We start from the raw sequence: 25,799 nt of genomic DNA, 5'->3' as shown, positions 1-25,799 counted from the left end.
GGTTTTAATGAATGCGTCGTTCTTGGCCATTGCGTAAATTTCGTTACGAGTAACAACGAGTCCAACGCACTGCCACCGTGCGCGTACTGTGAACTATTTGTATTACTAGCCGTTTATCTGAACAACGAGGCTTCCATATCACCGGTACCTCCCCTCAATGATTTGCTGGAACTTTCTCGGTGTGGGTACGCTGAACTTCTGACAAATATGTATAGCCAGCCCAGGGATCCTGGGTTCGAGCCCCACCCCTGCCCGTTTCGATCTGGATGAGCATCGTACCGGCGTGCGGTCGTATATCACTACTGCGTGATGCACGTTAAAGACCCCAGGCTAGCGGCTGTACCGCACTGGCTAAATTGCTCATCTACAGCTGGGAGACTCGTCGCCCCTGTGAGGCAGACCAAGTTCTAGGCTGTATAAACACACACACAACCCCCAATTTTTTTTATATGTATAGCCACCAAATATGCGAATGCAGTTACCCATTCCAGAGAGGCTTCGTAGCATTGTCAGGCGAAACAGACAGAGTGGAATTAATTGCGACGAGAAATCAAGGATAAAACTTTTATGGGATGCCTATTATAGTTTTTAGAAGGTAATATTCTCCTACATTTCTTTATTTTATAAAAAATGACGCCTTAAATAAAAAAGAACGAAATTAATGATGCATTTACCTTACGTGCTTTACCTAATAAATAATGACGAACATTAAACCCACATAAGCCAGAAACTTCACGTTTTATTAATAATTTAATTTTCTTGATTTTTTTTTTGTTTTTTTTCTTTGTTTAAAGAGTTTGAGCGCGGCCAACGCTATACGAACAAAAAAAGAACAGCTTCTTTCCAAAACCGCACTGCGGTTTTCATTGCTGTTATTATTGGTTTTGGCTAAAATCTGAGCTCTGAAATTCACGTCAAAATATACATATCCAGCACTCAATGAAAGTTTCACAACGTACGCGGATCGCGAGCGAGATAGCGGCCGTAGCAGTTCTGTTGGTGCTAAGGACGAGCTATAGGCGAGCTGACGCCGAGTTTTCACGCTGATTTTTCAACATGTAAATCCCGCACAATCAAGGTTGTCAGTCTTATCAGCATGTAAGTGCGAACTATATGTGTCCGATGAATACCCCCTATACCAGCATGGCGGCGGTGTCTCAACGCCGTAGGCGGATCTGGTATTGGAAGCCCCCTGGTCGCAAAAAGCAAACACGTGAACTGCAGAAAATCCCGATACTGTCTTCAGTCCGCTAAACAAAGAGTATATGTCTCCAGTCAGCAACAGGCGTTAACGTACATGACCGTGATCTGGATGGGTGTCAGCTTCTTGCCGCCGTCTCGCTGGAGGCACTCGGTCACCTCGGCCTTCATGTCGATCTGCTTGACGGCTGACAAACAAAAAATAACACCCAATGATCCCATTCGCGTTGACACCTGGAGAAACACAAAGAGTGACCCGGCCAAAGGGTTTGACAGTCACGCACGTGATGGCGTGGTCCTGTTCGTTAACAGGTGTGATGCAAATTTTAAAAGAAACGTAAATGGGGCCTTCGAGTGGAAGCTACCTTCTGCCAGGAGGCTTGGCTCCATGGCGAAGTGTCCTTTGCCACTCTGAGGCTTCCAAGAGGTTTCTTTTCACGCTCCATTGAGGTTCGATTTCGTGCAGCGGCAGCAGCTCCCGAACCTAAAAGGCAACGGTCGGAGCTAAGCGGTGTTCTGTATATCAGCTAGTCTGAACGCCGCGGTTTCCCCTGTCCGCGCGATAGAGTGAACACACAGCCCCGTAGGAAACAGTGGGTAAAAAAAAAAAAACGCAAATGCCCTGGCTATGAATTCTGGAGAAGCTCTTACACACTTTTTGCTGTTTTAGTGCGCGATGTCGTTATATCGTGTTATCGTCATTTGACCTTCATAAGCTACCCTTTGGGCAACATATTACATATCAGTCATATAAATCATACACTGCCGCACATTCCAAGTTTCCGTGGATTTCACTTGGTAAGCAGCAGTAGCTTACGGATTATGCGACGCAATCCGAAGGGAAACCCACATTTATGCACTAAATCCGGTGTACTCCTTGCGTAGCATTATGGCAGAAGTTTCGGAAACGAGCGAAAATGGTTTTAACCTGCCTTTCTATTTTATACAATCTAGCCAGTGTTGGCGGTAACGCGTTACAAGTAATGGCGTTACCGGTAACACGTTACTTTTTCTCATAACGTTGTAACGCTGTCGTTATATTTTCAAAATTGTGACGGGTGCCGTACTTACGTTACATATTTCGAGTAACATGAAACGTAGTTACGTTACTCGTTACATGTTCCCTTCCCAAAGCTTCAAAAACTCACACTTAATTTTTTTTTTTTTCACGTTTCTAGGCCCCAAGCAAATTATATTTTTGAGTTCTTTTACAGTTTTTGTTTAGTATTTAGATTGAAGCGTAAAAAATATAAGTAATTATGTTCAGTCTCCGGATGGACATAATGTTTCTCGAAATACGCCTTATGCATACCTGTAACATTAGAAGAGTAAAACATGCTAATTCATAATTCAAAAAAGTAACGCAAAGGTAAAGTGCGTTACTTTTTAACGGTAACGCTTTCCTTTTATTTTCAGGTAACGTAGATCGTAACGCGTTTCTTTTCTTTGCTAGTAACGAGTGCCGTAATTCGCAACTTTTTTTTTTGGTAACGCCTACGACATTAGTTCTTGCATAAAGTTAACAAAGCTCAATTTCTGATTTTTTTTTTTTGTAATCAAATATTAGATTGGTATCAAATAAAATAGCATTCGTGTACGCCCCAACTCTGAATCGCGTCGACAATTTTTTGCACGTGCTCACTGTACTTGACGATCTTCTCGATGTCCTCCCTGGAGCACGTGGAGGGCACGCAGAGGCCGATCCGGAACACCACGTGGTTGCCGGGGATACGAAGCGCATTCTTCAGCATCTGGAAGCAGAGGACCAAGAACTTAGCCATTTCGAGCCATTTCGCATACGTCTCGCGATAAAAATCACCAAAAGCGAAAAACTCGGAATACCAATCACTTCTCATCAGTGGCGTAGACTTTCCGTTTTCCCGGGGGGGGGGGGGGGGGGGGAGTGCTGCGCGTTACTTTTTCGCCAGAACTGGAGATTGAAGCTAACGAAAGCACGCTGGGATTCCATTTCCCATGTATTTTTTCAATAAAGGCAACGTGGGTGTGTGTTATTTTGTTTACATGCCACTACTATAGAAGCTCATTACATGGCACGTAAACAGCATCTCGTTAACGATCATGGCCCGGGCCCGAGGGGGAGTGGGGGGAGGGGCTCTGCCTTCTCGGACCTCACCAGGGTGGGCACGAGCCCCGATGGACCCCGAAGTCTACGCCGATGCTCGTCAGGACTAGAACCAAGAATAAGAATTAGCGGTGTCATATGCTCCATGGTCATGTGGCCTCAGTGGCAGAAATGGTGAATGCCTTTTTGTCCTCTGAGATGTGTGTCCAAGGCGCTTGCTTATGAGAGCTTTGTTTTTCTTTGTTTTTACTTTTCGTTTAGTCTTGGCGGGATTTGGCGTAAAAGGTCGTCGTTTAATATATTTCTACGAAGATCTCATTATTTTGTTTAAAACTTGATTTAAAACGTACCCAAGCGAAGCGAAGAACGGAGCACAAAAGCTTGCAGCCCGTTTCCGTCATCCCTGACAACATTCTTATGCGCAGGCCACTTAACGGTAACCACGTGGTCAAAGAACCACGTCACGTGACTACTATCACGCTGATGGCGCACTCTCTGTGTCGTTTTTCTGCATCAGTCTTCATTCGTACATAGCCTCCCCTTCAATGCACTCGAAGTTGTGACAAGGGGAGGCGTTATAGCAGCGGCGTAGACTTTCCATTTTCCCGGGGGGGGGGGGGGGGGGGGGGGGGGGGGGGGGCAGGCTGAGAAGTTTTCCGGGGGGCGGGTGCTTTTCTGCGCAACTTTTTTTTTTTACACCGGCAATTATCAGTAGTTTATTTTAGGGGGTACATTTTACAGCATATGTATATCGCCATGTGTCCGTCGCTGTGTGTTAATTCACGTGCGAGCGTAGCCGTGTGTTCATCGCAGGTACCACGGTGCACGCGCCGGCGAGCACAAATCTGAAATCTTTAGTTTTTTGCTAAACGGACTTTTGGAACAGCTCCGGATGGAGTAGGCCTTCCGGTTGCTTCGTTTTTCTTTTTTTTTTGGTGGGACATTGCAAGATGGCGGCTGCTAAGGAAGCAGACCAAGCGGACGTAGAAGTGTTCGATGCCTCGTTACCTTCTCGCCATAACTGGAAATTGAAGCTAACGAAAGTACGCTGGGATTCCATTTCCCATGTGTTTTGCCAATAAAGGCAACGTGGGCGTTATATTGTCTACATGCCACTACTACAAGCTTGTTACATGACACGTGAACAGCGTTTCGGTATGCTCGGTAAGGGTCAAGGCTCGGAGGCGGGAAGGGGGGAGGGGGGCACGAGCCCTGATGCTTTCCTGTAATCTACGCCTATGCGTTATAGTATATGTCCGTAGTCCCGAGTGCCGCCATTTTGCTGCGCGATGTGCGACCGATCTTCGAGTCCAAATCATATCCTTGGTTACTAGGCTGGTGATCCCTCAGTGAGGTGTCCCACTCGCGATGGCCAAGTGCACGTTTTGAAGTGCGGAGGCTCGCGAGTGTGAAACAGAGCTCACGGCTTTCTTGGGCAGATAGGAGGCGAGCTCCCGGTGCGCCTCGGAGTCGTTGTGGAAGAGGTCGTTGAGGGCCCACTTGGGCGCCACCTGGGCCGTGCAATACTGGCCCCGGAAGAAGAGCCGCTCCGGGAGGGTCTCGTCCAGAACCACGGTGTCCAGGCACTCATCGAAGGCCCCTAAGAAGGCCAGGGTTCCCTCCAGCAGGCCGTCCACGGGCTTGCCGGAAGAGTCCACCACTGCACCGATGAAGACACAAACGCCCTGAAAGTCAGTAACGTCACTGAAACGATGAGGCACTATCGCGCATCACTGAAGCCTCACGAACTATAGCAATCACGAGTTATACAAACCTCGAGATTTTGAACAAGCTCTTACCCAGAGTAAAGTTCCTTGATTAAAGATGCACTTCGTGCTTCCTACAAGTGACGTCATTCTTTGAAGCGTCGATTACTGACGGGCATGTTTTAGGAAGCAAATGCCAGGGCACAGCAGCAGAATGAATATACTCCATTCTGTTTCAGCGGAATGGGCTTAGTCATGCGTGTAGGTGGTCGTTACTAGTAGAAGAAAGTATAAAGGGACTTTAATCTAGATTAGAGCCAGAATGTGAAACTTTAGGTATCAGTCTCTGAACTCTGACTAGACGAGATATGATGCAGCTTCTGGGTATCGAAAATATTACGAAGAACCAGATGCAATGTTACAGCTCCTATTGTACTGTATTCTTTCCTTGCGTCTGCTTTCCTTCAATGCACGCGTCGCGGGTATACCAGGTAAAGTGCTCTCCTCGCCTTGGCTTTGTAAGCGGGTGCGCCACGTCGTGTGGAGCTTGGAACTTGCGCTCCGCGTGCTGCTTAGAAAATGCTGTGCCATTGGCCTTCCTAGTTTCAACGCAAAAGTGCTCGGAACAAAACAGATGTCTATTTTGTTCAGAACGCTTTTGTTCACGCACCACACTGCCCCATAGTACGTGAACGCGAAGCCGATTACCAACGATTTCGCCGTGACGTGTCGCAGCTATCGCTGTGACTGCTGTACTCTGAATCAACGCAAAACTGCTCAATTATTTTTTTTCTTTCAGTCGCCTCGTGTAGACGGCGGAGACGCTGTCGTCAGAGGGTGCTCGGGCGCGCGCCAAGAGGACTTCATCTGGTTGATCGCGTCGCAGCGTTCGCCGTGATGTGTGTCCTCACCTTCATGCGGAATAAGTAATTTTAATTCGAAGATTTTTTAAGGGGGTGGCAGTTAGATTAGTGATATCTTCATCCATGCATTTAGCAACCTCGGCGGACATTAAACAAGGAGGTAATCGTCATGGTAAGCTGTCTATTTGAGTAAACCTTTGAGTAAACACCAATAGTTAACTATTTAATGATTGTTTTTGGGGTCATATGAGAATTGCTGTATACGACGGCAATTGCTGTTAATGACCAGACCAATTTAAATAATTTGTGAAAGGGTAATGGTTATTTTAGATATTAATCAATTAATATTTCACATTTTTTCGCCTGATTTATGAACTGCGCTTAAAAAGAGCGTCGCAAGCCCTGCCAACAATGACGCTTGGAAGAGTGACGCCTTTTCCTTCAATCCTATCGTCACAATCTCGACACCGTGTCCTTGGTGGGCGCGCCGGCGACACAAGCGACCAAGTGACCCAAACGACTTTGTCACTCTTCCACGTATAATTGTCGGCAGCGCTAGATGCGCTCTTTATGCGCAATTTTTAAGAAGGACAAAAAATTAGGAAATGTGTTGGTTAATATCCAAAAACAAAAAAATGCATTTTGGCAAAAACTTTAAATTGGTCTAGCCTCTAATAGTAGTCGCCGCGTATACTGCAATTTTAACATGACGTTTAAAACCAAAAATTAGAAACTTAATTACGAATTTTAGTTCATCAGCCAGTTTACTATACGACGATTATCCCCTCATCTAATGTCTGCCGAGTCTGTATATTCTCGCGAATTAAGGCGACGAGAAGGTGAACAGTGAACTGAAAAATGAAGGTTTAATGGGCGAACTTGTGCCAACCAAAAATAAGTAAAGAAAGAGCGTCGAGGTAGCAGAAAAGCAGGCGGCAATTCGGCGGCGAATCCCGAGAGCACGAGTGACGAGCGAGACTGACCCGACAAGGTTGCGAGTAGCTGCTTATCTACCGCGCGTCACCAGAGAGTTTTAGTAGATCGTTCCGATACCTCCGATAGCCCCGATAACGATACTATGCATGCGCAAGGGAGGCGGTGGCGGAGTATCGGGTATCGTTATCGGAGTCACGGGAACGATCTACTAAAACTCTCAGTATCTCGAAAGTTCGGCAAAGAAGGCTCGAGCGTGGCGCGCTCAGGGCGAGGATGAACTGGCACTTTCGAGATTAACAAAGCAGAGGGAAAGTTACGTCTGGTGCGAGAATGAACGGGAATCTTTTAGAAGACCGTGACCAAGCGTTCCTTTCTCGGCTCTGCGGGCAGCAATATGTACTGTACATGGTAAAGATGGCACTCGTCAAACCGCGCCATGGCCCCCCCCCTCTCCCTTTTTTTTTTCTTTTTACAGCGGAGCTGCTAAGGGCTAGTTTCCCAAGGATCGTGTCCAGCGCAAAGAAATGTCGACACAAAACTCTGGTTGCCGCCATCGCTCATAGATGGCAGTAGCTGTCCAGAGTGTTGTGTTTGCCGGTTGTCCGCTTGCCGCCGTCGCTCAAAGATATCGCAACCTTTCAAACTTTTTCACTTTGGCTTGCAGACTTGCGGCCGGCCATTATTTCATTCCCACCATAGTACAGCTTGGCTGGTCTTCCATCTTCACCAAAGTGGAAAGGCTAAAAGCTTTTTTTATTTAGTTTGTTCTAATTAAAGGTAAACACCGTATATCCTACACTGTGGTCCGCACGCAGCTGACACTACGAGCTGGTGGGACCAATCATACAGCGTCAAAAGCGCACCAACATGGTGTCCGTCATGCTTCTGTAGTTCGTGATCTGTCATCGCTAAACCAACCAGGCACAAGGAGGCGGGCACAATGGCTTGCGCTCTTGGCGTTCTTTCATTAGTCCCATCAGCTGGTAGCGTCGGCCGTGTCCGAACGTAAGCTGAACGAAGTGCAGGCTTTATGGCGCATTAACATCCATAGGTCGCCCTCCGTAGATCGCTCTTGTTCCTTCAATGTGTGCTCAGTGGAAACGTAAATGAAAGAGTTGTTTTTTTTTTCCTTAAAATGGTACGTTCACTTTTAGAAAAGTAACGCGTTCCATTACTCTTGACTCGTTTAATAGGTACTGAAGTTCTCAACTCGAACGTGTTAAGGCTTGTTCTCACAAACGGATCTGCTACCGTTTTTGTTTTTTTATGTAATGTTTTTTCATGATGGCCATTTGTTTTGAGGAAAAATGACGCAGTACCGTTACTCCTTTACTCGTTTGAAAAGTACCGAAGTTTTCCTCGAACGCGTTAAAGGTGTACGGAAACAAAATGACGTGACTGCGAGCTCTCTAAAATCTCGCTTCAAAGTGTGCCAGCGAGAAGCGCAATGCGTATCACGCTCGTGACGTCAAGAGTTACTGCTTCGCCAGGGGTAGTGGCGAGCGTTGCCGCTTGGTGGCGTCAACGCGTGACCATCTCGCCTAGTAGTAATATCCGAGGACTGTACGTCCTATGGCCTACACGTAGCTTGTCCGGAACGTCATTTGCGGCCATGTCGCTATTTTTAGGGTGCATCAATGCCCTTCTGTTTAGGGTGATGCCACCGTTTGTAGGTAGGTAGGTAGGTAGAAAACGTTTATTGGAAACCAAGAACTACGAATAGAGAGATTATCCGCGCCGCGGTGATCCTCGGATCTGGCAGCCTCGTTCTTGCGTGATTATGGGTGATGAGGGATGACTGTGCGGTGGGTCATGAAGGGTGTTTTCATATGGAGTCCCCAAGATCTGACTTGGCTACGAAGTCCAGAAGCGACTGGAGGATCCTCGTCCGGCGTTGGGCTTCGCCCTGCGGGTGCGTCCAATCCACGAGTCTCTTGGGTCTTTCTTCCTCGGGTAGCGTCTTGATGGCTTCCACTCTGCACAAGGCTAGAGCTTGGCATTCCCATAGGAGATGGTCGAGCCTGGGAATGGCTTCTGGATCCTTGCATCTCTGACATCGCGGGTCCAGAGGGACCGCGTACGGCTGAGTCCGTCGCAATTGCGAGAGGTTGATGTGGTACTTGAGCCTTGGCGTGACCGCGCCTCCGGTACGGATGCGCCGAAGTTGAACCGTTTCCGTTCGCTTGAAGGTTTTCGCCGGAAGCGGGTAGTCTTCGGGCTGCCACTTTTCCGCTAGCTGAATCTTTCGCATCTTGCGACATTTACGCAGCTCTTCGACGGGGTCGTAGCATGCCGTATTTTCTGGCTGTTCGACTGACTCTTCGCAGTTGGACGCCTGTTGGGATGGCAGCTGAGGAATTCTTCTCATCCCGCACTGTGCCGCTGCGTGAGCCATGTCGTTTCCTGAGATCTCCTGGTGTCCCGGGACCCATCGTACACTGATTCTTGTGCCGTGCTCCCGGTATAGGCTGAGCGCCGTGTCGAAGAAGGCGTGTACCGTCGGGCTTGCAGTTGCCTTGAGCTTGTACATGTTTCGTACCGCCTCCTGGGAGTCCGTATAGATAATGAGGTTTCTCGTCTTGCCGGGGAGGTGCCCGTATACTCCCAACGTGAACAGAAGAGCCGCTTCTTCTACCGTGTCTGATGTGACCTCCGTGCCCAGTCCGCAGCTAGTGGCAATTTCAAAGGGAGTTGCCCCCTCGCCTCTGTAGAAGACTGCTCCTGCGGCATACTCCTTCCCTTTTGTTGCTCCATCGACGTACACCACTGTGTTGTGCTGGCTTGCCAACAGCTCCTTGACCTCCTTCTTGTGCTGTTGGGCGTACCTTTTCCTGCGGGCTTTGTGTCGCTCCGGGTCCATATTTCTTGGAAGGGGCTTCGCACCTTGCGTGACGCTAATCACATCCCACGGTGCCTTGCTTGGGGGGAGGGGGTCTAGGGTCTCCGGTAGCTTGATGCCTATGTAGCTTGCCACTGCTCGGCCTTCCTCTGTGTGATGCACACCCGCCGTGTGCGTCACTGTCTGCTGCACCAGTAGGTCCTCAATTTCTGGCAAAAAGATGAGTTGCCTCATCCTCTCCGTTTTTGTACTTCTTGGTAGCCCCAAGATGGCTCTTCGTGCGTCATTGAGCATAGCTCGGAACTGGTTCTTGTGACACGACCGTAATGAATAAAATCGCGCCGCATATGTGATTTTCGAGACCAGTGTGGCCATTACTAACTTCCTTGCCGTTGCTTCTCCGGCTCCTCCAGGTCGATGGGAGATTTTTCTGACCAGGTTGAGGCCTTGCTTCCGCTTCTTTCTCATCTCGGCCATCCACTTGTCAGTGATGCTGGGTGAGTTTCCGAAGGTGACCCCTAAAAGCTTGATGCTCTCTTCTCGAACGATTGGGTCCACGGCAAAGGTGAGCTGCAGGTTTCTTTGGACGTTACCGGCCCCGAACACGGTGTATTTAGTCTTTTCTGGGGATGGTCTCATCCCTACTTCTTTCAAAAAGTCGCCGATGGTATTTAGTCCTTCTTGCAGTGCTGCCTCCTGTTGCTCTGGCGTACCTTCATGCGTCCATATAGTGACGTCGTCTGCATACGCCGTCGCTTTCAGCTTCTCGATCTTGTAGAGCCGCCAGAGCAGTGGTGCCATAACTATGTTAAATAGCGTTGGCGAGAGAACTGCTTCTTGCGGCACGCCGATGTTGTTTTCGCTAGTGGGGCCTTCTCGCGCTTCCTTTCCGTAACCTGCCTTTATTCTGTACTTGCGGTTCGCAAGGAAAGACTTCACAAAATCCAATTGTTTGCCAGTGAGCCCCTGCTCTTCCATCTTGCCGACGACAGATTCGTGGGGGACGCTGTCAAACGCTTTCTTGATGTCAATTGATACGATTACTCTCAGACTTCCATCGCTTCGCGGCCGATCGATAACATCGTTGTATATCATAAGCAGGCTGTCGTGGGTACTTAGGTTATCCCGAAACCCAGTCTGCGTGGGGTGGAGTATTCCTTTGTGGCGTATGTTGTGCTGGATTCTGGCCAGGACCATTCTCTCCATGAGCTTTCCCATGATAGAGGTGAGGAAGATCGGCCGTACGTTCGACGGATCTGTCGCGGGTTTCCCAGCTTTCGGAATCGGCGTCACCACGGATATCCTCCATTCTTCCGGGAAATCGCCAGTGTCCCAGATTTGGTTGAACCATTGCAACATTGCTCACCTGGCTGACTCCGGAGCGTTCTTAAGCATGGGGGCGGTGATCCCATCAGGTCCAGGTGTACTCTTTGATCGGCATTGCTTGATTGCTGCATCCATCTCCCATTCCGTGAAAGGCTGATCTTCGGATTGCCTGGACGGTCCGGTATGCTTCCTCCAGTAGGTGCTCGGGTCGGGCTTTTTGGTGGGTTGAGGGAAAAACACCTCCCCGAGCTGCTTGAGGATGTCCTCCATCTTCTCGTTTGACATTAGGGTTATCACGGGAACGGGACTGACTCCCTTTTTTTTACCGTACATTGAGTTGAAAGTCCGCCATACGTCTCCCATGTTTGTGAGTCTATCAAAGGTCTCACAATATTCTATCCATCTGTCGAAGCCAAGCTGGCTTGCGTACTGGCTTGCCTCTTTGGTGAGCTTGTTCACTTTTATGAGATGCTTTCTCAGCTTCTTCTTTCTGTAGGTTGTGAGTGCTGCCGTTCTTCTGTCCCATAATGAGAGAAGATGCGTATCTGGCGTTGGAGTGTCCTCGTCCACTTGGCGCTCGTCAACGGCTATCCTGGCCGCTGTCGTCAGGAGGGTTGCGACGTGTTGGAACCCAAAGTCTTCTCCCTGGTCTTCGATGCTCTTCCGAAAGTCATCCCAGATGATCGTTTTGGTCTGTTTTTTGCCTGGGATGCTCTTGGCTCCGATGTCCAGCTCCATGACAATGGGGAAATGGTCGCTTCCCCAGGCGTCGTCTAATATGGACCACTGTAACTTCCGTGCGGTGCTTGCAGGCGCTATCGTGACGTCGATGATGGAGTCTCTGTGCCCTGCTCCCGTTGCATACCTCGTTGCTCTGCTGAAGTCGTTTATTAGGGCCATATCCGCCTGCTCTGTGATGTCGCGCAGGTCTGCGGCCCCCCTTGCCGTGTCGCCTATCGCCCAGTGTTCTACGTGTGTTTTGAGATCGCCTCCCAGGACCATGAAGTCATCAGAATATTCTTTGCGTAGGTGCCTGATCCAAGAAAAGTCCTTCGTAGTGTGCGGCCTGTTGTACGCCGGGGCTACCGTGAGCCTCTTGCTCGTGGATTGCAGCGCTACGCGTAGCGCCACAACTTCTTGGAGTTCCATACACCACTGGGATGTGTCGATGGTGATGTGTGGTAGCTTCGCCTGCACAAAAACAGCCGCTTGTGCCTGGATTTTCTTTTCCTTCCTGTAGGTGTGCGTGATAGATGGCATGTAATATTGTTTGAATCCTGGTAATGTGATCTGATCCGACTTCGTTTCTTGCAATAAAAGAATGTCAAAAGTTTCATTCTTGAGTCGTTGGACGAGCTCTGCCCTTCTGCTTGCGAGACCGCGACAATTCCATTGTAAGATTCTTAGCGCTTCCTTGCTTGCATCATTGTTGGCTATCTTGTGGCGTGGGGCAGCTGGTCGGTAGAGCCTGCTGGGACGTCAGCATCTGTTGCATTTGTAACATTTGCTGTTGTATCTGTTGCATCTGGGCTTGCATTCGCTGTAATGCCACTTGCCATCCCGTAGGTTGCTGCGGTGTTAAGCTGCTTGCAGTCGCCGTCCCTTCGGTCCTCTCCTCGCGAATTGGATCTCTTCCCCGAGAAGCTGGGCTGTCTGCCTGCTGCTCACGCTGTTTTCTTTGCTGCTCTTGTTGTGTCTTCCTGGCCTCTATTGCTGTCTTGATGTGACCTAAAATGGTGCTTTTTCGTGCCTCGCGACGCCTGCTTTCTTCCTCGATCTTCTGTCGAAGTTGCAGTAGTTCAGTCTCGAGGCGCCTGCATTTGTCGGCGTCCGCTTGATTTCTTGCTTCGATGGCTCGGAGCTCTGTTTGCCATGCCTTGACCTCGTCGTCGTCATCGGCGTAGTAGCCTTTCGGTTTCTTCGCGGCTTCGGCATAGCTTTTGTCATTGTTGCGAACCCGTCGAGCTGACGGTGACCTTCCTTCCGCGCAACGTGATGGTTTGTTTTTCGCTACGTGACGCGCTTCGCGACGCCTTCCTGCCATTCCTGGTGCTACCAGCTGCGGCGCTCCTGCTTCTACTCTTGCGCGCTGGTGAATTTCTCTTGAGTGCACTACTTCTTGCTTCTAGCGGTGGAAATTCGTCTATGGTCACGTGGGGCGGTTCTACCTCCGTCCTCTGCCCCGTCGCCGTGGCTGCTTGCCTACTTGACGGCCCGCCCTTTCTGGTCTTCTGCTGCAGCATCTTGTCTGCCCGAATTTTCGCCGGGCATTTGTTGTCCGTCGCTAGATGCGTGAGCGATCGGCAGTTTACGCAGTACTTGCGCTGGCAAACGTGGCCGTCTTGAATAATGCAGCCGCACTCGGTGCACCTTGGTTTCCTAGTGCACACCATTTCCTTGTGACCCAAGCCTTGACACCGACGACAAACCACTGTAGTAGGCTTGTACAGAGCCACCTTCGTGATGAAGCCATGGTACAGTATCGTCCTCGGTGGACGTTTTCCCTGGAATGTGACCAGTGCAAGCCCTCTGCTGCCCAGTGGCCTGGCGTAGAGAATTTCTTGTGTCCTGCAGTGGAGTGCCTCGTGCAGTTCGCCCGCAGTCTCCTTCGGGTCTACTCCGTGTGCCACCCCTCTACATGTGTCCTCCGGGGGTATTTCGTGGGCGATCACTGTCACTGCCTTGTCTGACGCCTTGAGGCTTCTAATCTTCAGCAAGGTTTGTGCCTGCAGGCGGTCCCGAACTATGGCCGAAATTGTATTCGTGACTTTTGACGTCCTGAATGTCGGCAGTTCTTCCCTTGTGCACTGTGCCTGCTTGATGTTCAGTGCGGTGTAGAAGTTTCTTTGAAGTGTGCTAGTAGGAATACTCGTGAGGTCGTATCGTTCTTGGGCCCTGAAGACGACCACATAGCGTTCCTCTTGATTCGTTAGCCTCTTCGCGCTTGTCGTAGCAAGCGTGTCGACGTCCATCGTTTCTTGCCTTGCCTTGCGCTTTCGGTAATACACTTCTTGCCATGGCTCACCCTCGTAATCAGGACCTCCATAGGTCTTGGATTCCCCTCTTGAACCGCCCTCTGTCTCGTTGACTTCCATGGAGTTCTCGGTGCTGTCCTCCGGTACTTCCGACGTTATGGTGTCGATACTCTCGGCACTCGGTCTTCGAATTCGTTTGTGAAGCCCCTCCCCCGCTTCGCTTATCGCGACCCGCCGTCGAGCAGACTTAACATACGTGGGCCTCGTACCATTTAGCCTGGCTTCAAGGTGGCTTTCACTCGTTGCTCGGGGATCTTCGCTTCCAGGAGCTTCGATGGACCCCCATTGGGATCCGTTGCTTGCTTGCGTAGGGCCTCCGTCTTTTCCGCAGCTGACACCAGCTGCAACGTCGAGTCCGTCCAGCTCTGCCGACACCAGACTTGTCTGGCTCTAGGCCTAACAGACCCCGACTTCTCGATCCGTCCGAAAAGACTTGTCCAGGTTCAGGCGGCGGAAACTAACTTCGTCCGTCAGTGCCAACTTACTAATCGCCTTCGCAGTAATCGCATTTCTGTTCTAGCCTTTGCAGCCTGCGCAAATCGCGGATAAGTAGCAGCTTGACAAATTCGATCGTCCCCCACCCTTTGTAGTGCCCGATGCCAACAGAACGTGCTCAAAATACAAAAAAAAAAATCTACGTAAGCAAAATGTCGCCGCAGCACAGTCAGCGCCAAAAACACGTGCAGGGACACGCTCTTTCACGCGCTTCTGAACGAAAAAGAAAAATAAACGTGTGGGACAAAATGGCCAAATGTTTCCACCCTAAGCAAAGCCCATAATGAAGGCACCCTGGGCATCTTTCGTGCCACAAACGTTCTGTTCACCGTGTTACTTTCACACCGCAAAAGTAGTAGCTGGAGGGAACCCGCAAATATAAATAATCGTTAGTACGTAGCAATGGCGGCGCCTGCTGCGCCTTCAAGCTATGTATATAAGAAACTCCTTCGATCTCCCTGCACTTCCTGCACTGGTGCAGAAAAGTGTAGGGCAGTGTACTCCCGGTCGTACGTAAATACATATGCTGGAAGTACACTGCCCTACACTCTTCTGCACCGGTACAGGAGTTGCAGGTAATTTGAACGAGCCTAAGAACCATATTGCCATATTTGAGCGCGTTATTCATCGCGCGTCCTGGCGAAAGGGGGGGAAGGGGGGGGGGGGGGAAGGGCGTATGGTTGACTTGTCAGGGATTCCCGCGTCCTCAGATTAGGCTCATACCTATCGTCTGCGAAAAACAGCGATCTTGAAATTGTGGAATGCACGTTGCGGAGGCACTATGCAAGTTAACATATGCAACATAGTAGACTCGTTAGCGTTCTCCGCCAAGTCACATCCAGGACTAAGTAACTCCATGAGCGAGCCGTACTGCCGCAAACTAGCGCTGCTTCTTTTATACTCATGCCTGACGTGGCGGCATTCGAACGAAGCATCACAGACCGCCACCCGGCGCAATTTTAAAATCTGTTGATTCGTTTTAGAATACGTTTTGTTGACTTTTCTGCTGGCAGCTCAGAAACTCGATCTAGTCTAGAAGTGTTCTGGGCTGTCGGCACAACATAGACTATATCCAAAAGAAGAAGTGTAAACATCTTGTTTCCGCACCTCTTGAAGGCCTGTTCTCCCGGACACAACTGCCAGCCACATTTTTATTTTTGATATATTTCTTGCTTCGGCGTTCCTCCCCCTCTTTTTTTTTTTTTATTTTTTTCGGAAATTACGTTTTTGATTGCATCCGATCATTGGCACACGCCTTTCGGCGTCCGATATTTTAAGAAGCCTAGCGTTTTGGTGTCATTGTCTTATAACGAAGGTCATCAAACTTGATACGCATGACGGGAGCTTTATGACCGTTTTGACGAGTCAGGATGCGGCTGAAAAATGCCAGTGCCGTTTACCATGAAAAGACTTACATACACGCGATAAAAACCGATGGCACGGGTGCCTTGTGAGTGCAGGCCTTAACTTTGCCCTAAACGTGATGAATAAGTTTTTTTTGTTTCTCCTTTGACTTTGTGTAAACTGCTGGTCGACGTAAAAACAAAAAACGCAAATGCGGTAAAAAAAATTGAAAGGTCAATGAACAAACAGTTGACTTTGCTTTTACTTCAAATGGGAAGGGAAATTTATTAGAAGGAGTTTGACAAACTTGACGCCTGAAATAGTGATAAATGAGCCCATATACTGCAATCTTGTTCATGATGTCGATCCCCGATTGTCTTTGTTGCCGTATCTTGATTGCTTGATGGTGACATAGATATAGCACGATCTCTAATGAAGTATTGTACGTTCCTCGAAAAAGTAGTTAAATACTTTTTACTCGTTACATGGTAAAAAATATCTAAGATATGATAGGCTCCTTCGTTTTCGCGAAAAGCCTAATGCTTCCAGATATTTACGATTCGAAGACGTCTTTTGAAAATCGGGTTCAACCCTTTTTTTCCGAATTCGAAAACTAAATTTCACATGTTTCAATTTTTTCTTTTTTTTTTTTTAACGAAGGGTTTTTAATAGCATTTGCGCTGGCTCCACACCTCGGAAACCAGCCTCTTCGCGGTGGGAAGCTCGCGAGGGGCGTATCTGTTTTCCTCACTATGCGTAGTGCACGTGCTACCCACTCGGTTATGTTTTAATGTCCATAGTGCATAGGAGCTTGGCATTGCGCGAGCTTGCACCAGCAGAGAAAGTTGAAGTATCCTCACTCAGATTTGTAAAAAACTCCACCAGGCGGCGATACACAAACTTCTCGCCGCAAATACCTAGTTTCACCTTATATTGTACCGAATCGAAGGCTAGAAACGCGAGCTCATAGCGTCGGTAGATACCCTTAAAGGGGCACTGACACCCCAAAGGTCGTATTTATTTTTATTGTCTAAAACGATGCAAGTTGCAGTCATAGACACGCAAAAAAAAAAACCGCATCGCGAAAAAAAATTTTCCCGCGCGCGCGCGCGCCTTTTTATTTTTGGCGTTTGATTTTCCCGCGTCTCGCCTCCTCGCTTCTTTTGATCGGTGACGTCAAAAATCAGGAAATTTAGAAGCTTTGTAGGCGACATCTCTATAACATTTAATAACGGCAATCGTAAAACATGTTTTTTAACGCAATTGCGAACGCACTACGGCCCTTCTTTTTGAAATACCAAAAATCGCGAGTTCGTTGTGGTGCCGTCTCCTGGATTTGTATCCTCCAACGGAAAACAGGCGACACCGCTCAAAACCGGTCCGCCGTAACGCCGCCGCTCATTCCTTTCCTCCTCGCTTTGGGTCGCCATGGCAACAGCAGGGAGTGGTGAAAGAAAGTCGACTCTCAGGTCTCCGCGATTTTTGACGTCAAGGCACCGGCGCCGATCGCGCGGGAACTTCGAATTCGGCATTTGGAAATTGTTTTTTTACTTCACAAATACTGAATTCCCCAATTTCAAATTTTGAGGGTAATGTCCCGGCATCGTTTTCAATCGTTTCGGATAATAAAAAAAAATATGATTTTGATGTGTCAGTGCCCCTTTAATGCATGAGAGCTTGTGTCGCCGAGATGTGCCTTACCTTAGAGCAGGGAGCTCGCGCGTGTAGCCTTTCCTGCAGTACATCATAAGGTGAGATGGAGTTTAGAGTTTGTTGGCTTCAGTGAACTGCAGTGATATATGGGCTATGTTTACATGGATGCGATCGTAGTGCAACGAATCGAGCAGGGACCAATCGCACACACTCTGTCTTTCTACTCCTTCCTCTATATACCGACCTGCTACAAATCAAAATGGTCAAATCTCGATTCGATGCGCTACGGTCGCATCTATGTAAATGTAGCCATGGACAATTGCGAGCTTAGGGGTCCCACTGGTGCCCCACGGGCACCAGCATGCGAAGCTTGCGTGTGAACGTTGCCTTGTCAGGCTTGTAATTGCATGCGCTTGCCCGCACGTGCAGAGACATGGTGGCGGCCAGATGCCCTGCTTGCAATCGTTTATAGAGTGCGGACGTAAGGACCAACATCTTTTGTCACGCCTTGCAAAATTCGAATTCCAAACATACGTACCTAAAATTGGGCACGCGAATATAGCTTCGCAAGAAATTGTAAGTCTATTTTTTTTTTTTTTTTTGCATAGCTGAAGACAGAGCTTGTAAAAAAAGAATTAAAATATAGCAAAAACGGCGGCCGTGTTTTTCCTGTGCTCTATACCGCATGTTCGTTGTCTGCATACATATTTGTGAGCTTGCTCACAGATGGTAATTGTTCATATATTTCGTTAAAAGCATTGATTATCGCGATTATCTTGCTCCTCGGCAGCCTCTACTATTGTTTTTTTTAGCGTTTTTGCGTTTAGCAAGCCACCCGCAAGCGAACTGATAAACCAGAGTGCAGATGACAAACGGCTCCTATAAAACAAATATACTACGCAAGCTTCGATTTTTTTTTGTATCTTTAATATTTTATTATTTCCAAGCTGAGCTTTAAAAAAATAAACATAAAACTTTTTTTTGCAAAACTACGTTCGCGTGCCCAATTTCAGGTATGTACGTTTGGAATTCAAATTTCGAAAAGTGTACCCAAATCTGTTGGTCCCTACAGCCGCACCCTGTACGTCGAACGCCAAAATGTTGCGTATATGTTTATTGGGAAGTATCCTTTGCACTTTTGTTTTTGTTTCAAATAGCGGAAGGGAGACACAAAATCAAAAAGAAAGAAGGACAGACACTACCTTCAAAACTTTGTTTTGACAGGGACAGTAGATAGTTTGTTCCTGTCAAACTGCAGTGATAATATTGTTCATTGCAAATGTACATGCAAGCTGTTATGTTGAGAGAACGTTCTCTCAATTCAAATATGTTTAAAAACCGGATAGGATTATGGTAAAGACAGAGGTGGTGAGCATGCAGATGATTATGTAAGCAATAAGGATTAGGGAAAATTTTCGAGTGAGCTTTTATACCATGTTCCATTGCTATAATGTCTACTTTAATGACTCGATTGTGAAAAGAAAAACATTTTATTTATTAAATTTGAGGGATGCTCTTTATTGTAATTTTTTTCTATACAATCCGAACTGGAATCTGAAGAACCTGGATTACAGTATAGGGTGATTTCAGATAAGATCGACCAAAGGGTGGCTGGTCGACATTTTTAAATCAACTGATGTTTTTATATGACATTGTCTAGTGTCTGGTATAAACGAATCCACACTTAGTTTTGACCAGAAAAAAAAAATTTGGAGACAAGAAAAATCGTAAGGCAGGGAGAGGTGGACAGTTGCAATAACGCGCACTGATGGAGGGGGCAAGTTTGAAAGTGAATAATTAAAACAATAAAATTAGGAGAATTTTAAAACTTTTTACAAACAAACTATGGGTACAACTTGCTTGTAATATAAAGTAATAATATTTATTAAAAATTTATTTAGTTTTCTAAAAATTGCCAAACATGCCTGCTCGAACGACAAATGGCAAACTTTGGAGGTCTGTATCTCATGAAATAATTTAATCATTATGATATAATTTGCAGATATTATTCTACTAATATATAGCTAATATTTAAAAAATAACTAAGGTATCTGTGTGATACAATAGTTGGGATATATTTAGTCAAACATGGAAAAAAAATCAAACAAAGAAAAATTCCAATGCGAATAAAAAAAAAACACCACCTTCGATTTTTTTTAAATTTGGGTACCCTGTTATACTCTATTTCGGCATTCATTTCTATTAAAAACATGTTGCATCATTGCACTGTGAAAGAAGAAACAACTCCCCAAAGTAGGGTTCTTTTTCAAAGCCTACACTTAGCAGTGTCCTATACTCTCGGTGTATGAATGAATCGTGGCAAGCCGATATATTTTATCCTGCTCGAGGATAACATTTTGGGATTTTTTTTATAGTGATCAGATAAAAATTATTAGTAACCACCAACAAAAACAGTAGGTTAAATACCCCGTGAAGAAAAATGTGATAAATAAGATGTCCCTGCATTCAAAATGAGCTGTCCTTGGGAAATCAAATTCAGCACTTTACGCTAAGGTTTTCCTCGCTGTACCCATTTAATAAAGTTGCTTCCAAGCAGATCCGACTGTCCGTGCTACATATACGTCACAGGTCCCTTCTGTTGATGACTTGCTGAGCCGCCACGCGTGCCAAGACTGAATGCCAGGGAAGGCGCGCACCGTCAGCCACTCTTCTTTTTTTTGTTCACGATACCGAACAACCTCATTTTCGTCCAGATATACAAAATGCACGCCTTTCAGTTTCTTTGATAGAATGCTCACCATTGTCCTGGCCGTCTGAATTGCGCTTACTGAACGTTCTCTCAGGTTGTTCAGCGTGGCCTGGTGCTTCACGAGTCCGCCAACTCCGTCACATGCAATTTTCCCATGTCCAGATGCAGAAAATAACCACTGGGCTTGTGGGCAATCGTCCTTTGCAAATTGGTGAAGCTAGTAGCGATTCTTGAAATGACTGGCGGCACCGTCACTTACGTACGTCACGTACGAGTATACCGCAACGTTGTCTTCAACCCACTCCTTCACTTTTTCTAGAGCCAAGCAAGCGTGAGCGGCGTCGTGACACAGGTCCTCACTGATGATGGCAAAGCTGTTTGTAGATTTTCTTGTCGTCACTACACATGTAAATATCGAAACTTGTTTTTTTTTCCAGTGATATGCTTGCACTTCGTCAGGAAGCAAGCACGATGGTCCAGTTTTCAGCAAAGTCAAAATGAAAGACAATGCTCCCGCGTTGCATGCACTGTTTTGCATCGTAGATCGCTTTACCTTGCGTTTGCCGGATATGGTTGTGAAGTACCCGACTTCCAACCGTCACTTGGATGACTTTTAGGAAAGTCTCAGGTTCCAAAGTTTTTTTCACAAGGTCGCCGGACTCCCATGTTGCAAGCACAATCTCTTCATCCTCCGGGATATCAAGTTCCTGGAGTGTAAGAAACTGGCCTTTTGGGCAGTGATCACAGTCTCCTTGAAGGCACAGTTCTGTTGCTGGGTCGCACAGAAATGCCGAGTTCATTTCACCAGTGTTGAATGTTGAGCCTGTAACGTTCTCTAGAGCGGCAATACAAAGATAATAATTGGCGCAGCGCACACAAACGCACACTTCCTGGTGTGGAATACATTGGACCCATCTATGGCGCAACGAATAAAATTTCGTTAGCCCAACGCCGGAATCGGGATGCTTGTCTTTGTATATACGGAAGGCCTCTCGTATTGAGCGTGTCATGAAGCGCTTTGGCACGAACGTTTTCTCTCCGTTGAGCATGACAGAGATGACGTCCTTCTGGTTGGGACTTTGGCGCGAACATTGTAGCTCGTCTTTCGTGAAGTACTCTAGGGCAGCAGACAGGTTCTCAGGGCTCACCTTGCACCTCGTGTAAGGATCCGGCTCATACCACACGCCATGCTTTTCCTTGAGTTTTCGGGATTTACTGATGAGGTACATTGAGGCCTGTGGAATCATCTTTTGAACCTCATTCTTCGTCAGTGTTGACGGTAGGAGTGTAGGCAGTTGACAACGTTCCCGGAGAGAGGTGGTGGTTTCAAAGGCCTGCCGAAAGTTGTCCACCCACTCAGTGCATGTGGAGCATGTTGGTTCGGACGACCCCGATGGTGCGTCCCTGTCGTACGCAATACGTAGCCTTGAGCGTATATTCTTGACAGCAACCTGCTCCAGTTCTGTCTGCTTTCTCTTGACATAGGCAGGCCTGTCCCGACTTCTTACGACGCTTGATTTTCTCAGCGGCGACACATCTGTAGGTAGTATGCTGCGATTTAGATCTTCAATTGCTTCTTCAGCTGGCACAAATATGTCAGGGCACTGCTCTGAGCTTCGCATCGAGATCTCCTTAGTGATGTGCATGAAGCAATGGTAGCACAGGTAGTCCGTCGCACTCACTTTGGTGGAACAGTCAGGCGGAAGAATTTGCTTCAACGAGTTTAGGTCCAACTCGCCAACACTTCGAAAATTCCGCTGCTTTGGTATAGTCTTTTTGTGTTTGCAAAAGTAATCTGCACAAAACACTCGTTCGGAGCTCCAGGACGTCTTCATAATGTATACATAAATAATAGAAATTAAACCCCAACTGATGGCATATAATTGCCAAGTGAAAGAACTACTGGGTGCACAAGTGACAAGTCCGAGGCTGAGGAGCTCACTCACTGCAAACGTACATTTGAAAAGAGAGGTCACAACTGAGGCTGTCGGCAAAGCTTGATCCACGTCAAAGAAAGAAAGAGGGAAAGTCTCCAGACAAAAAATTGTGGTCAGCGGCCTTCGAAAAAGACTTTCCGGAATCGCACTGTCGTCCCTTCACGCGCTGATATGAAAGCACCCGAGCTTCTACCACATGGTTCATGACACAGCCTGAGCCATGTCGGCGACCGGTTCGCGTGGGGTTGGCGGTGGGGTTACGTTGATGGTCACTCGGATTAGCCCTTGCTGTACTGAGCTACCGCCTGCAGCGCCTTATCGCCGGCTGGTGTCAACAACGAGAACACACACACCCTGTCTACACCAAAACTACAAGCGTTCACCGCACACGCGTCGCCGCCGCTTTTAAGCTTTTGTGAAATTGCTTTCTTTTGCCGCGGAGAACCGCCTTATCTTAACTACGCGCCTGAAATCCTTCCAGGCGGGCGTACACAATATCAAGCGTTTCGAGAAATGCCCGTGGAGTAGAACTATGGGAAAATTCGGAGCCCGCGATGTCGATATCGTCGCCGTTGTGTTAGTACGCCGTCGCGTACTGCAGTCCCCCGTTGGGGGAGGGAGGGGGGGGGGGCGGTCTTACTACGATAACATGGCGACAGCGTTTACACTCTATGTATTTACGCGAGGCTCGAGTATTTGGGGATAATGCTGCCGGTTGGTGTGCCCCTTTGTGCCTGATATTATCGCCCGTGACGCCAGCGAGTGAGATGGCGACAGGCATGACTGCTCAGTAAACAGGCGTCGGCGGCCATGTTTTGCTGGTTGAAGCGAACCCCCTTGTCCTTGACAGCGAGCGGGGAAATGCGAAAAAAAGATTGTATCGGCCGTTTTGCCAGAACTGGCGACGAGTGTCGTCTGCGGTTTCCGGCAACTATTTTGCCATAATCGTGAGCTTAGCGAGGAAATGATTTTTGCTAGCCACAGAACACTACCACGCAGAAAGGGAATGCTTGAACATGTTTTTGTTCTGGATATATATCAGGGATATATATGAGAGAGAGAGAGAGAGAGAGATGAAGGTAGAGCGGAAGAGGGAATAGCATATAGTGTCGCAGGAGAATAAAGTAAACAAAGTTCCTAGTGGCCGATGGCTGCATGATCTTTTCTCGGATCACTAGTCCGTAAAATGATACCTCTTTGTACACAGTAGTTTCTCCTTAATTTAAGTGTGTGAACGATTTCTTTAGTTATCATTGGCCTCATCTGAATAAAAATATATAAAAGATGTGTGTTGGTTTCATGAAACTGGAACTCAGAGTCAGTTCTTGTATAAAACACTGCTAAGTGTAGGCTTTGAAAAAGGACCCTACTTTGGGGAGTTGTATCTTCTTTCTCAATAAAATGATGCAACATGTTTTTAATGGAAATGAATGCCGAAATAGAGTATAACAGGTTACCTAAATTTAAAAAAAATCGAGGGTGGTGTTTTTTTTTATTCGCATCGGAATTTTTCTTTGTTTGATTTTTTTTCCATGTTTGACTAAATATATCCTAACTATTGTATCACACAGATACCTTAGTTATTTTTTAAATATTAGCTATATATTAGTAGAATAATATCTGCAAATTATATCATAATGATTAAATTATTTCATGAGATACAGACCTCCAAATTTTGCCATTTGTCGTTCGAGCAGGCATGTTTGGCAATTTTTAGAAAACTAAATAAATTTTTAATAAATATTATTACTTTATATTACAAGCAAGTTGTACCCATAGTTTGTTTGTAAAAAGTTTTAAAATTCTCCTAATTTTATTGTTTTAATTATTCACTTTCAAACTTGCCCCCTCCATCAGTGCGCGTTATTGCAACTGTCCACCTCTCCCTGCCTTACGATTTTTCTTGTCTCCAAATTTTTTTTCTGGTCAAAACTAAGTGTGGATTCGTTTATACCAGACACTAGACAATGTCATATAAAAACATCAGTTGATTTTAAAATGTCGACCAGCCACCCTTTGGTCGATCTTATCTGAAATCACCCTATAATTTGTTTTTAAAAACCCCATTCCGTCCCGATTCATTTATTTATTTATTTATAGAATAGAGCTGGTCGTCTAAGTGAAAACGAGCATTCTTACCTCTCAAAGTCGGGAGCCTGCCATAAGCGTCCACTTGATTTTCATCAACCATATATTTCGACGTATTTTTTGTTTGTTTGATTTTCTATTCGGGTCATAGAAAAGCGAAAACCTTGGCGGATGAGGTTGGAACATTCAACGGCACAAAAACCGACAAATTTTCTAACTAAACAGCTAAAAAAAGAAAAAAAAACTTAAAGTCGGTACGCAGAATAACATGTGGCCCGGCCTGCGCGCGCGCGGGGTTGTGGGATCGGTAATGGTGGGCAGGCGCGCCTCGTTTGAACAGCGTTCTCCGTCGCTAAGCGCCGGTTGCCAGGCGCGACGTCACTCCTCAGGCAAGAGCCAAGAGGCAGAAAGAGGTCATCGAGGGCAATAGATGGCCAAACCCTTCCCCTATCGATGACTCACCTGACCTCACCTTTCACCATAAGTCACCGCTGCAATGCATCGAGGGAACTTTAGTTTTCTGCTTGTGCGACAACCTCAATGGAGCTCCGCGTGTGTAGAGCACGAGACGGCACAAGCCCTCTCGTGCACTGCCGCCTGTTTAGTGCGAACTGAGTTATGGCGCCTTCACGCATGGGCGGAACGCTCGCTGGGATCGGTCCATTAAGAACCCAACTTCTTTATACGCAGCTATATTTTGTCTTTCCCTGTGGTCTTTGACCAATGTGACAGATCGTCGACACGAAAGAAACACGCTTCGGCATGGGCGTACCAACCGGGAGGACAATGGGGGCGTTTGCCCCCCTCTCCCCCCCAGTTCTCAGAGAGTGTGTGTGTGTGTGGGGGGGGGGGGGGCAAGGCATGTGTCCCCCCCCCCCCCCCCTGAGACAGCCGCCACTGGGCAGGGCAAACACTGGCCGGCGGCGCCCAAGGGATACCAAGGGCAGGGGGGGGGGGGGGAGTCTGGTTTGCCCCCCACTTAAAAACAAGTTGGTACGCCACTGCGCTTCGGTCAGTGTCTGCACATTTTCTTTTGTGTAATTTATTATATTTCGTTTACCTAGACGCAGTCGACGCTACCAGCGCGAGCTCCGGGCTGCAGGCGCGCGCGCTCGTGCAGTGCAAGCACTGTTCAGGGCCATATGCTCGCGGTTGTAGCATCGGCTGCGTCTGGACTGAAGCTGAAACCAACGTTAGCTGAAACGAAGTATAAGGGGTATTCACTGGGCGCATATCTGTGGGTGATGTCTAGAGCGCATGCTCAGAACTGCTAAGGGCAGCAATCTTGAGGGTGCGAAATGCACGTTACAAAAGAACTGTGGAAGCTCGCCATCAGCACGCGCTCAGCAGTCGTGCACACAGCTATGGCCGCCAGTGAATACTTCCTATAGTCACCGAGGCTTAACAGTAACTAATTACATTTGTCCCAAAATACAGCTGCGTATAATGCTTAACTATACTCTATTATGTTTGGGCCACAGTAACTGAGACGGATACCTAATTATTTATAATTTAGTAATTTTTACAAGTCTTGCTTTTTTCATAGCAGTCCTTCGTGTCCTTACAGGGGTGAATGCCTAGGAC

General features: G+C 47.4%; 1 protein-coding gene across 1 annotated transcript in view; it reads right to left on the bottom strand.

Annotated features, from left to right (window-relative positions):
- LOC8029675 (nose resistant to fluoxetine protein 6-like) overlaps positions 1–25,799 on the bottom strand; it is an 84,964-nt gene that overhangs the window by 35,635 nt on the left and 23,530 nt on the right. The window contains exons 2-4 of the mRNA XM_029993201.2: positions 4,708–4,943; positions 2,843–2,951; positions 1,298–1,388 (exon numbers count right to left, since the gene is read on the bottom strand). Of these exons, the coding sequence (XP_029849061.2) occupies positions 1,298–1,388; positions 2,843–2,951; positions 4,708–4,943 (436 nt within the window). The remainder of the gene's footprint in view (positions 1–1,297; positions 1,389–2,842; positions 2,952–4,707; positions 4,944–25,799) is intronic.

This window comes from Ixodes scapularis, unplaced genomic scaffold (assembly GCF_016920785.2).
Source record: "Ixodes scapularis isolate PalLabHiFi unplaced genomic scaffold, ASM1692078v2 PGA_scaffold3__209_contigs__length_174095766, whole genome shotgun sequence".
NCBI classification, from domain to species: Eukaryota; Metazoa; Arthropoda; class Arachnida; order Ixodida; family Ixodidae; genus Ixodes; species Ixodes scapularis.
Note: the sequence above shows the minus strand (reverse complement) of the source record. Positions and strands in the feature narration are given on the sequence as shown.